Below are 13,360 nucleotides of genomic sequence, written 5' to 3'. Positions count from 1 at the left end.
TGGATTTTTTTGTAGCTTAGCCGACCAATCTTTGTTTTTTTTCACTCTAATCTAGGATCATTAATTCTCCTCCTTTATGTAGATGATATATTCCTCATAGGTTCCTCCACAGCTCTAGTATCAACCTTCATTCAACTCCTAAGCACTGAATTCACGATGAAAGACTTGGGCCAAATTCATTACTTTTTTGGCATCGAGATCTCTCAAACACAGATGGTCTTCACCTATCCCAATCTCACTATGCTCTTACCATCCTTGAGAGAGCTAACATGGTCGATTGCAAGCCCATAAGCACATCTCTTGAAGTCAAAACCAAGACTTCATCAAATAATGTCTTGCTAGAAGATCCGAGTTATTTCAGAGGACTTGTTGCTGCTTTACAGTACCTAACTCTCACGAGACTAGATCTTTCATACAGTGTGAACTATGCATAACAATTCATGCATGCTCCTACTGTTGTGCATTTAAAAATGGTTCAGAGGATCTTAAGATATGTCAAAGGCACAATTGACATAGGTTTGCATTTTACTTCCAATACCACACTTGATCTTTATGTTTTCTCTGATGCAGATTGGGTGGGATGTCCCACCACAAGGCGATCCACCACTGGATACTGTACGTTTCTTGGAGGAAATCTCATCTCCTGGTGTGCAAAAAAATCGCATACAATCTCTCGATCGAGTACTGAAGCGGAATATCGAGCCATGGCAAATACAGCAGCTGAACTCACATGGATGTCATTTATCCTTAAAGATCTTCACATTCCATTGGCATCTACACCAACTCTCTACTGCGACAGCATAAGTGCTCTTCACATGACAATAAACCCGGTGTTTCATGCTCGTAGCAAACACATCGAGTTCGATTACCATTTTGTGCATGAACGAGTTGCACTTGGATTTCTCATCACTCAATATATCTCCACTACAAAGCAAGTCGCAGACCTCTTCATCAAACCAATGTCAAAGGCTGCACTCAGTAACTTTCAAACCAAACTCTGCCTCCAACCCTAACACAGTTTGAGGGAGGGTATTGGCACAACCCAACATCTCGGCCTGAATTGTGGGACTCAGAGAAGTGATAAGATTCAAAACTCCCACAATTCAAATTACAATAGTGGAGAGACGTTGAAGGATGAAGGGGTATCAATGGCAACAACTTCAATCCAAAATTATAGTTTGACTAGCTAAGAAAATCTCAACAAATTGATTGAGCAAATTCATATCTTGGGATATTCTCTAGGAACACATCTTGGATCATATCTATGGCAACAACTTCAACCCGAAATGGTAGCTTGACTAGCTAAGGAAATCTCAACAAATTGATTGAGTAAATCTTGGATTTTAAACAAGAGCATATCTTGGATCATATCTCAGATTTTATGCTACCAGCTATACAGTATTCAATGTTATTTTCTTATCTTAGTCTTTGTGTTTAAATAGAGGATGTGGTGTTGTTCTTTGTAGCTGTGAATGAAGAAATAAAAAAGAGTTTTGCCTCTAATTGTGTTCACGAATAAAAAAGGCAAATGTACTCCTTTTTTCAAGTTTTTATATCGTAGCTAACGTGGCAAGGACACAGAACAATAAATCATTCTCATGGCGATACATTAGAAAAAGATGTGTGATTCTGTGTCCTTGCCATTTCAGCCGTGTATCTAACTACGTGCATTCATCATTATTCTATAATAAAGGGAGATGGGGTTGAGGGACTGCTGGAGAATGGACCATCAAGATACGGTCCAAAACTCTGATTAGTAGTTGGAGATAAAACTCTCCCACAAGGCATTTTAAGTATTTATTGTAGGAAGTTGGATCTCCTCATCATATCAAATGGGCTTCAGGTATATAATCATAAATTTGAAAATAAAGAGGTGTATAAAATATTTTTAAAAATTCAGAGGAGTGTAGACTCTAAAATCTAAAACGCCTGTTTCTCAACCAAGGGATCCTATACTTTCTCAGTCCTTTGCCTCTCTCTTGTAAACCAAATAGACTGTTCTCAGTCCTCTCTCTGTTCTCAAACAATCCCTACGCCTCACCCCTTTCTAACAGTTTTTGTTTCCTTACCGACTCTAATTCTCCATCTCTCTCTCTCTCTCTCTCTCTCTCTCTCTCTCTCTCTCTCTGAAACAGAAGCTTCTCATCATTCCTCCTTGTTTGCGTCTCAAGCAGAAGCAGCAACAGAAATGGAGATAATTGTTGCAACTGTTATTTCATCCTTTGTAGAAGTTGTCAAGATTACAATTGGTTCTCTTGTCCATAACAAGAGAAATTTTCAATCCCTTATGCAGAAAGTAGACGATTTGGGAAAGATAACAGAGGACGTAGAACAATTGGTCCAAATAGCTCAGAGGAAAGGAGATATTATCAATCCAGTAGTTGAAGCGTGGCTAGCAAAGGTTTACAAATTTCGACGTGAAGAAATAGAAATTTATGAGAGATCCGAAAATATGAATGACTATTTCAAATGGTTGTTTGCTCTTCGTTTCAATAATACAACAATGAATTTGATTGTCATCGCAGAAGATCTCCTAAATGAACGAAGATCCTTCAGTTCCATATCATATCCTGCACTTCCTCCCAGCAGCATTCAATCCATTATTTCGAGAAGTACTGGATATTTTCTGGATTTTGAATCCAGAGAATCTGTCAAGAAGCAAATCATCGAAGCGTTGAAGGATGAGAAGATCAAAATAATTGGTGTATATGGGATGGCTGGGGTAGGCAAAACCTCCTTGATGAAACAAGTTGAAACATTAGTGCGACGAGAATATCTTTATGACGAGGTTCTGATCGTGACCGTGTCTCATAATCCAGTCTTGAAAAACATTCAAGATGAAATCGCAGAGAGACTCGGGATGAGATTTGAAGAGGAGAGTGAACGGATGAGAGCACGAAAGCTATGGATGAGATTGGAGCACGAGAAACGGGTTCTTATAATCTTGGATGATCTTTGGACGCCTCTGGATTTAGCTGATGTGGGAATCCCTTACGGAGATTACCACAAGGGTTGCAAAATTGTGATAACCACGAGAAACCTAAATCTATGTGGTCACATGGATGCGAACTCAACGATTGGAGTTAATGCGCTATCAAAACAAGATTCATGGAATCTATTTCGACAGGCTGTCAGTGATACCATAGAGTCTCCTGCCTTGCTCAAATTCGCTACGGAGGTTCTTAATCAATGTGGAGGTTTGCCTTCAGCGATTATGACAGTTGGAAGGGCATTGCGAAAAAAGGACCAAATTGTGTGGGAGGATGCAGCACGACAAATGAGGCAGTCTACGTTTCATGATATGCATATTGTCCACTCCTCGATCAGGTTGAGCTACGATTACTTGGTAAGGGAAGAAACCAAAAGATGCTTCTTATTTTGTTGTCTTTTCCCTCGAGGCTTGAAATTTACCAATGATGAATTGTTGTTGTATGTGATGGGAGACGAGCTTCTTCGAGATGAAGCCACTTTAGAGGAGGCAAGGAATAGATTGCATGGGATGCTTGACATCCTTGTATCTTCATGTCTCTTATTAAAAGAAGATGAGGATGGAAAGGTAATGATGCATGATGTTGTTCGGAGTGCAGCCATATCAATTGCACATGAAGAAATCAATGGGTTTATCATTAAAGCCGATGTGGGTTTGAGACGCTGGCCAGATGCAGAAAATTTAAGGAGATTCATGCACATGTCTCTAATCAAAAACAAAATCAGTAAGTTCCCTAATCAACCTGAATATCCACGACTCTTGACCTTATCATTGTCACGGAGTTTTTCTTTTGAGAGACTGCCTGATGGGTTCTTTGAAAGGATGACATCCCTTGTAACTCTAGATCTAAAAAGGACTGATATTTCATCACTACCACAATCACTCTCGTGCCTCGTGAACCTTCGAACACTTCTTCTAGATCATACTTCACTAATTGATATATCTCTAGTTACAGAACTGAAGGAACTCGAAATACTCTCTCTAAGCAACAATAAGATAGAAAGATTGCAGACAGAAATGGGGAAGTTGACCAATCTAAAGTTGCTAGATTTGTCAAAGAACCGCCTTCTTAAAACTATCCCACCCAAAGTGTTTTCGAGCTTCTCTTGCTTAGAAGAATTATATATGATGGGAAGTTTTGATGGGTGGGAGATTGATGGAATAGGAGATGGATGTAAAGCTAGATTAACCGAGTTGGCATCCTTAAAATACTTGACTATTATAGACATAGACATAAGTGATGTCAGATGTTTGTCCAGAGATATCTCCATAAATTTGGGAAACTTGACAAAGTTTCGTATATGCGGGAGTGGGAGAGGAAGCGAATGGAAGCCTAAATTCCCGAGGGCAATGAGACTAAATATCACATCAGCTCCACTTTCAAATTGGGTTAAACTGTTATTGAATCAAACAGAAGAGCTCGATCTTTACGATTGCCCGCGTCTCAAGAATATTGTCCAACTTGATAGAGGAAGATTTAACATCTTGAAGTTTCTTCGCATAAGACAATGTATTGGAACGAGATATCTTATGAGTGTGGTGGAGGAGCCTTCGGAAGCTGCTTTTAGTAACTTGGAGGTATTGGACATTCAGAGTATGAATAATTTCGAGGCAATTCATTTTGGACCACTCCCAAATGGATTCCTTGAGAAGCTAAAACTGTTATCTCTACGTGATTGTATCAAAATCACGAATGTTTTATCTTCTGATTTGTTGGCAAGGACGCAAAATTTGGAAAAATTGGAGGTAGAGATGTGTGATGAGTTGAAAGAGGTATTTGACTCAGAGGAGCTTGAGGAAGGGCATGCTTCAATCCCCAACTTAAAAGAGCTACATTTACATGATCTACCGAAACTGACAACCATATGGAAGGGAATGTGGAAAATAATACAATCAGAGGAAAATGAAGAAGAGGGTGAAATTATGGAAGAGGAGGTCCTTGAGACTACGGCTAGTTCATCCACCAGATTAATGGAGAACAAATATTACTATGTCTCTAGCAATTTTCCATCATCTCCAATCTTCCCAAATCTAAAAGTGCTGGAAATCTCGAGTTGTCATACACTAAAGCACCTCTTCCCAATAGAACTAGTTCGAGACTTGTTCCGACTACAAGTACTTAAAATTAAAAATTGCGAGGAGATGGAGGACATAATTTTAGGCTGTGAAGAAGATGAAGAGGATAAGAGGGTACTACCTCAATTGAAGACCCTGGAACTAGTTTATCTACCAAAGCTGTCCAATGTGCACCAAGGGGGTATACTTTTTGATTGGCCTTCCTTGGAAGAACTACGCGTGGAGGAGTGTCCAAATTTGAGCAGGATCCCTTTAGGCTACTGTGGTGCACCCAAACTAAGAAAGATTGATGGAGTTAATGTTGAATCGTTTGATTGGGAAGGCCCCAGGGTCAGGGAAGGCCTACAACCCCTCTTCAAGCAGGTAATTCTTTTGGCTTAACCCTTCTGTTTCTCCTTTAAATTTCATAAAACTAGATTGACATTTTTTTCTAATATAAATCTGAAATTAATATCTTTTCCCTTTCCCATTGCCTGTTAACAGTGACATTTTCCATAGCTGTCCCCTCTGTCCTTCTGGGTGCCATTGCCAACACACTTTCTTTGCACTCAGTATCGCCATCGCCTCAAAGAAATGAGAGATCCTTTTTACACCCATTTGACTAGAAATGATATTCAGGTTTGAGTTCATCTTTTTTGTTTTTATATTTGGTGGAGATTTGTAGTTTTTAAATTTTGTAGTTTTATGCCATTATATTTTCCATGCCTCACTGCAAAAATCAGGTTGAGATTGCAAGGAAGTCCATGACAAGACCATGTGACAAGTGGGGAGCTCACTCTAGAGGGTATCAAGATTTTCTATGTCAATGTAGATAAGGAAGAGTGGAAGCTGGAGACACTATGTGATCTCGATGGGCCTTTTGGCCATCACTCAAGAGTGTCATCTTACGTAAAGTCGACATAAATACTCCTTATGCACAAATTCAGGTCTGGGTCCTCTCTAATTCTTAACAAGTATCCTTAGTCATGGGTGGTTCAAGTCTAGCTTACCCATAAAAATAAAAATAAAAACTCATAAGGATTCTTGTAATTTGGGTTCTACTAATCAAAAATTTTGTTTTCATCAATCATTAACAATGATCTGTAAACTCAACCAGATAACTACATTCCACCGAATTGGAAGCAGTAACTTGGCTTGGAGGAAAGGCGTTGTAATCAACTTTGTGACACATGAAGACGTTTATGACAACCAAAGGTTTTATAATGTGGTGATCGATGAGTTAGTTGCCATCTAATGTAGCGGATTTTCTCTTGTATTGGAGAGCTTTGTGTCAATTGAGTCACAGCAGCACTAACTATAAATTTGATCTGTTACTAAAATTCTCTTTTATAGATTTGATTTGATTGGTTTAAAAGGCATCCTCGGTCTCTGTCGCTTGATGGCAGCATTCCTACCTTCATAGATTAATTGATCTCTATTTTTAAAATCCATAAATCATGTGTGATCTGTGATTAATTTTTTGATTGCGGCACTCCTACTTTCTTGATTTGTGATCATGTATGATCTATGGTTAATCTTGATTTAAACTTGTGATTAGCAATAGATTTTTTTATCAATGATCATGATTGGTGATGATATCTCTTAATTTATTTTTTTTAGTATCATTTTATTGATGGGGATGCAAAATGTAGTTCCAAATATAATATATGCCTTAGGAAGACCTCAAAATATCAATTGATGGCTCGGCTCTGGTCATTTTGCCAAAATCTAATAGTTTTGAAGCTATTTTTCCCTAGCAAGTTAGCAAACTAGCATTTATTTCAAATGAGATTCCAAATTTCAGAAATCGGTCTTCATGTGATCCGAGTGACGATCAAAGATCGAGAACTAAAAATTCAGATCTAATGAGATTGATAAGATAATGAGATGTAAACATATCAGCCATTGATGAGGACGGTTAAAGTTGGAGTGGTTTTGTATTATTAACATAAAATTGAAAGTACGATATAATATCTTAATGTAAGTTTCAGATTATAATATCAATGATCATGATGGTAACGCAACAATAGTGCGGGGGACCACTAAAGCATCAAATAATATCTTGATAATCTGACTACCCCTTGTCACAAACTCAATCGACTATCTTGACGTGACAAGTTTGGAACCATAGATCTGTACTCCTTGGTATACACAATTGCACCTCCCCATAAAAATAAAAATAAAAGTGTATGCCGAAGAGCACAGGTCAATGGTAATCAAACTTGTCACGTCAGGTAGTCAACAGAGTTTGTCACATGGGATAATCATATTATCACAACTCAACTTTTATTTTATTTTATTTATTTATTTATTATTATTATTATTGTTATTTTGATAACTAAGGGTATCCGGGCCAACTTTTATGGTGGAAGCGAATCTATATCTATCTATTAATATAATAGCAAGAAATGTTGGGTCACAAATTGGTCAGAAATGGAGACTTTTCTTCTTATGCTTTTAGTCATGATCCAAAGTTAAATATATAGTATCATATCACTTGTTTAGAAATCATGGTTCGTGATTATTATTTTTTCTCATAACGTGAGTCCAGTTGGGCCTCCCCTAGAAAGACCTTGGCCACAACATTGGTTTGCTACAAATTTTAAATAGGGAAAATTATTTAAAGGACCTTGGTGGAGGGGTTTCTTTTTTAATAGTTCTCAAGTTTTGTGCAGTTTGATAGTCCATTTGGTAAACCTTCTATCTTTTAGTCATCCAACTTCATCTCACGTTATAATGTTTTTGAAATACTGCAACTATCATTTTTCTCATCTTCTTCACCTACTTAGGTTTTTCACCGATGATTGCAATCATTTCCTACATTTGTTGATCAAGAATGATAAATAAAAATGATATACTTCTAATTTTGAACATTTAAACATATTTTTTATATATTTATTTTGATGATTTATAATAATAAAAAATGAATAATGAAGTTCATATTCCAATTTTTTTTATAATGTCGAGCTTCCCAATTTTTTTGTTGAGCTCACTAATTTTTATTGTCGAGTTCAACATTTTTTATTGCTAAATTTGACAATTTTTTAAAAAATGTTGAACTCAACAATAATAAATTGGTGAGATTGACAATAAAAAGAAGTAAATTCGACACTGTAAATGTGATCCTGATATATATATTTTTTTTTCCTTATTTCCGACTATGATACTAGATAGATCTTCTCAAAATACTTAAAATGCATATATTATAGTTGTGAAATAGGAAATGAATTTAAAGTTACGTTGAAATCTTCAAAAAAAAAAATTAAAATCTCAATTTTGTTCTTCATTTTTTGTTATAAATCATTCAAATAAATCGAAAAATATATCTAGATGTTCAACATATATTAGAAACATATCATCTATATTGATCTCAATCCCTGTTGGAAAACTTAAGTATATGAAGAAGGTGAGAAAAGGGTAGCTTGTGTATTTTAAAAGCATTATAATGTGAGATGAGATTGGAGGGATCATTAAGAAAAGAGTCAATCTATTTGCACACACCGAAACGGCTCATTGCACCCACTTAAGTGACTTTTGTTAAAAACAAATTACCATTTTACCCATTTTGTTTTGGCTTATTACACACATCACCACCTACCGAACAAAAACCCACTTTCTTTTCTTTCTTCCTCCTTCCTTCATCGTCGTCTTCTTTTTCTTCTTCTTCATATTCATCTCCTTCTAAGTTTTATGAGAGATTGAATCAAATCCATTAGGTTTTAAGTTTTTTTTTAAATTATCTTGTTTCCTTATTTTTTTTTTTTTGCATTTAATCATTTACGAAGAAGAAAAAACTACTATTAAAAATCTCAAAACACAATTTTGAATTGGAGAATTCAAATATTTTAAAATAATTCAGTTTGGTAGGTTCAAACCGAACTTGTTATAGCAAATTCAGTAGGTACCTACTGAATATTGCTAAATAGACTTATTAAGTACCTACTGACAAAAATTTATACCCACTATTGTAAAATCGATTCAATAAGCACCTACCAAACATAACTTTCTCTTGTGAATGGTTTTGACTCGATTGGAAGTGCTAAGGTAAGAAAAAAAAGATCAAAGCTTAAAATCTTTCAAGATGCAAAGAAGAAGAAGAAGAAGAAATGTGTGTGTGTGTGTGTGTGTGTGTGTGAGAGAGAGAGAGAGAGAGAGAGAGAGAGAGAGAGAGAGAGAGAAAAGAAATGAAGAAATGGTATGGTACCTTTAGGTATGTACAATAAGCAATGACGGTTAAAACGGATTTATTAGGTGTGTGCAAAGGAATATTTTAAAGTTAAGGTGGGTATCGCAAATAAGTTGGTGAAATGAGCCATTTTGGGTGTGGGCAAATAATCCACCCTGAAGGACATAAAATTTTATTATCCTCCCATTAGGGACCTTTATGTAATTTTTCCTTTTCAATATTGATTTTAACATACCGTTGGATGTTTTGATTAATTAATATTTTAGATACATCCCTGAATTTTCAAACTAATTAACATATCCCCTTGCCTCCATCTTTGAAAAAAAAATTCTTGTTTCTTATTCACAAAACACCCCCTTAATTTTTATTTTTGTGATACTTCAAATTAATCTAACATCTTCAAACCCTCAATTTTTCTAACAAAAAATCATCTTCTTCATGTCCCCAAAATTCCTATCTTGATCTTGAAAATGGAGATGAGGGTATTTAGCTTATTTCTATTAATTTATCTTAGAAAAGGTAGGTGTACATTTATACATTTGGAGAACTACTATTGCCACACCAACTTTTACTAATGCCACACCAATTCCTATATAAATCACCAACAAATTGCACATAGTTGGTGTGGCGTTATTAAAAATGATTTGGCAATAACAACTATCTAAATTTGGAAATAGAGGGGTATATCTAATATTTTAAAAAAGAGTGCTAATTTTTTTAACTCAACCTGACAGGGAAACTCAAAAACTCACTAGCATGGCATGGGCAAAGAACCGTAGATTTTGTCCCTTGGGATACACAATTAACTTGATAGATCGACCCAAAATCGGCAATTGTGTATCTCGAGGGTATAGTTGTGTATCCCAAGCGAAAGAATCTATGGTTCTTTGCGCATGACACGTCGGTGAGTTTTGAGTTTGAATTTCAGGTTGAGTTCCAAAATCATTTGTCTTTAAAAAATCAAGACGGGTACTCTCTAAATCACCAGTTTCTTAACTAAAGTTTATGTCCAATGATTTCAGTCGAGTGATTGTTTACTCACTGCCCAACACCTATTTGACATATGGTGTTGATGATAAGAAAGAAATTTCCCTCTCCTATCTGCACATCCACTACCCAAAAATCTTAATTTTTAGATTTCAAATCTTAAAAGGAATACTGGGATCCACATGGATTATCATACTGGCAGTCGAGCACCATAGCCTTCTAGATTTCATGAAAAAACTCATGGTAAAAAAATGGAAAAAAAAAAAAAAGGTTTTTTGAGCTTTTGCTATGGATAGCTACCAAGCACTTAAATTTAAAATTAAAATACAATGGTGAAAAATAACTTTTTTGTTTTTTGAAATTCATAGAATTTCATCATTGTAGATGTATTGGATCATATTTTTGAATGCCACAAAGTGATTTTACCAGGAAATTTCATTTTTATGACTTTGTTCAGGATAGAGAAAAATCTTCTACCATTGCTTATGTCACAGCACAGTAAAAACGGTGCTGGACTGTCAGTAAATTTCCTGGTAGTGTTGTGAGCAAACAATCACTCTGTAAGTTGTAACCCAAACAAATCACATTCACATGCGCTTCATCTAGCTTTGTTATTTGTTATTTGGAGATTTTGGTGCTTGTTTAATTGTTCCTCTTGGGAGTTGGGCATCAGGTCGGTTATCTTATCCATGAAAAAAGAAGTTTTCAATGCCTTATGCAAAAAAGCAGAATATTTGGAAAGAAGTAGAGATACTATCAATCCCATAGTTGAAGCTAGCGTGGCTAAGAAAGGTTTACGAATTTCCATATGAGGTCTTAGTATTAATTTAGAGATCCGAAATGATCAATGGCTGGTTCAAAGGATGGAACTCATCTCGAATTCTGCGTAGATAAGCAAAGAAGTTGATTACCATCGTCAACGATTTCCTAAATTAACGACGATCCTTCAGGTCTATATCATATCCTGCACTTCCTACAAACAACATTCATGGAATCTGTTTCGACAAGTTGTGGGTGATACTGTGGAATCTCCTGCCTTGCTCAAATTTGCTACGGAGGTTGTTAAGCAATGTTGTAATATTAGGCTTAGATTTAATGAGTCTATTGCCATGTGCTTGTGGTGACTTGTAGTGAGGTGTCATTACAGTTAGTTGGTTATAACAATCTGTTAATAACATTTTGTTGGTCAGTTATAATAAATGATATATATATATATATATATATATATATATATATATATATATATACATATATAGGGGGTTAGTTAACCAATGATAAATGGTACTCATTTTGATCTTATTGTACAGCAATCAAGATGAGAACTTGTGATTGTATGAGTATTCAATAAGATTGATAGATTTGTGTTCTGTTTTCATTTTTTTTTTTTTTCTTTTCTATTTTATTCTTTGATTCTTAGCTGTTCTTAGTCTAAGCTATAACCAAAATGAGTTTTTTCAGCAACAAATTGGTATCAAACCTTTTGGGGAAGGACAATAGCGTCCACCAAGTTTGACATAGAGAAGTTCACGGGGAAGAATGATTTCAGCCTTTGGAGGTTGAAGATAAGAGCCTTTCTTGTTCATCAAGGGCTCGAGGAGGCACTTACAGGAGAAAAGAATCTACCTCCAGCATTGACTGAGAAAGAGAAAAAGGATATGCTGGATAAGGCTCATAGTGCTCTAATCTTGAGTCTAGGAGACAAAATGCTGAGGGAAGTATCAAAAGAAAAGATTGCAGCAGCTATTTGGTTGAAATTAGAGAATTTGTACATGACAAAATCTCTAGCAAATAGGTTGTTCTTGAAGCAGAAATTGTATACTTTGAAGATGGCACCAGGAAACTCTCGTGAAGATCATATGGATGACTTCAATAAGATCATTCTTGATCTTGAAAACATCGAGATTAAGGTGGAAGATGAAGACCAGGCATTGTTGCTACTGAGATCATTGCCAATTGAGTTTGAGAGCTTCTCTGATACGCTGATATATGGCAGGGATTCATTATCATTGGAAGAAGTCCAAGCTATTTTGTTCTCAAATGAGCTCAAGAAGAAATCTAAAGCAAGAACAAAGGATGGAGCAGGAGAGGGACTTAATGTCAGATGAAGTACAGAGAAGAGAGACTTCAACTCAAGAGGAAAGAACAGATCAAAGTCAAAACATAAGAAGAAATACTTTATATGCCATAGAGAGGGACATTTCAAGAAGGATTGTCCAGAAAGAAAGAAGAAAAATGGAGAGAAACAAAGGGACAATGGAGTTGCAGATATTGCCTTGGATGAGTATGAAAGTTCTGATTTGCTGTGTATTACAACATTCAAGACTGATCAAGAATAGGTCTTAGATTCGGGGTGTTCTTTCCACATGTGCCCCAATAAGACATGGTTTTCAGAATTTAAAGAATGCAATGGTGGACAAGTTTTGTTAGGAAACAACAAAACCTGTCATGTTCTTGGAATGGGAATTGTAAAATTAAAGCTTCAAGATGATTCAGTCAGGATCTTAGAATCAATGAGGTATGTACTAGAATTAAAGAGAAATCTGATTTCTCTTGGTATGCTAGATTCTCAGGGTTATAGTATTAGGGCTCAATGTTGAGTCTTGAGGGTTTCAAAAGGGTCATTGACGATGATGAAAGGGAGCTTGATGAATGGACTGTACATTCTAAAAGGGACAGTAGTACCTGGACAAACTGCTATAGCAAAAAGTAATGAGATCTCTAAATCTCAACTCCAGCACATGAGTACCAATGGCCTGAGGGAGCTCAGCAACCAGAACTTGCTCAATGGAGTTAAGCTGACAAATTTGAAGTTTTGTGAGCATTGCATATTTGTGAAGGCTAAAGAGTGAAATTCTCAAAGGGCATTCATAGCACAAGAGGCACATTGGATTATATCCACTCGGATCTATGGGGAGCTTCAAGGGTGCCATCTCATGGAGGTGCTAGGTATTTTTTAACTTTAATAGATGATTACTCAAGGAAGCTTTGAGTTTACATTCTTAAAAATAAGAACGATGCTTTTGCCAAGTTCAAAAAATGGCAGGTGTTAATAGAAACGCAAATGGAAAAGAAGATTAAAAGGCTTAGAACAGACAATGGTCTTGAATTTTTCTCAACATTGGAAGGAGAAGAGTATTGCTAGA

At 36.0% G+C, this 13,360-nt stretch overlaps 1 protein-coding gene across 1 annotated transcript; it reads left to right on the top strand.

The window, feature by feature from the left end:
• Positions 1-1,896: 1,896 nt before the first annotated feature.
• Positions 1,897-6,520, top strand: LOC147388487 (putative disease resistance protein At4g27220). The gene is made up of 4 exons (XM_086419245.1): positions 1,897-5,428; positions 5,549-5,683; positions 5,788-5,991; positions 6,162-6,520. Exons 1-2 carry the CDS (start codon positions 2,189-2,191, stop codon positions 5,549-5,551), a joined length of 3,243 nt encoding a protein of 1,080 aa, XP_086275371.1. The 5' UTR covers positions 1,897-2,188; the 3' UTR covers positions 5,552-5,683; positions 5,788-5,991; positions 6,162-6,520.
• Positions 6,521-13,360: the final 6,840 nt, after the last annotated feature.

Source organism: Akebia trifoliata, chromosome 12, assembly GCF_017979445.1.
Source record: "Akebia trifoliata isolate Shusen 1 chromosome 12, ASM1797944v1, whole genome shotgun sequence".
NCBI classification, from domain to species: domain Eukaryota; kingdom Viridiplantae; phylum Streptophyta; class Magnoliopsida; order Ranunculales; family Lardizabalaceae; genus Akebia; species Akebia trifoliata.
This window is presented reverse-complemented; position numbering and strand designations above follow the sequence as displayed.

Coding starts and splice junctions, on each gene's coding strand:
- LOC147388487 (XM_086419245.1), top strand. CDS start 2,189: ATGGAGATAATTGTTGCAACTGTTATTTCATCCTTTGTAGAAGTTGTC.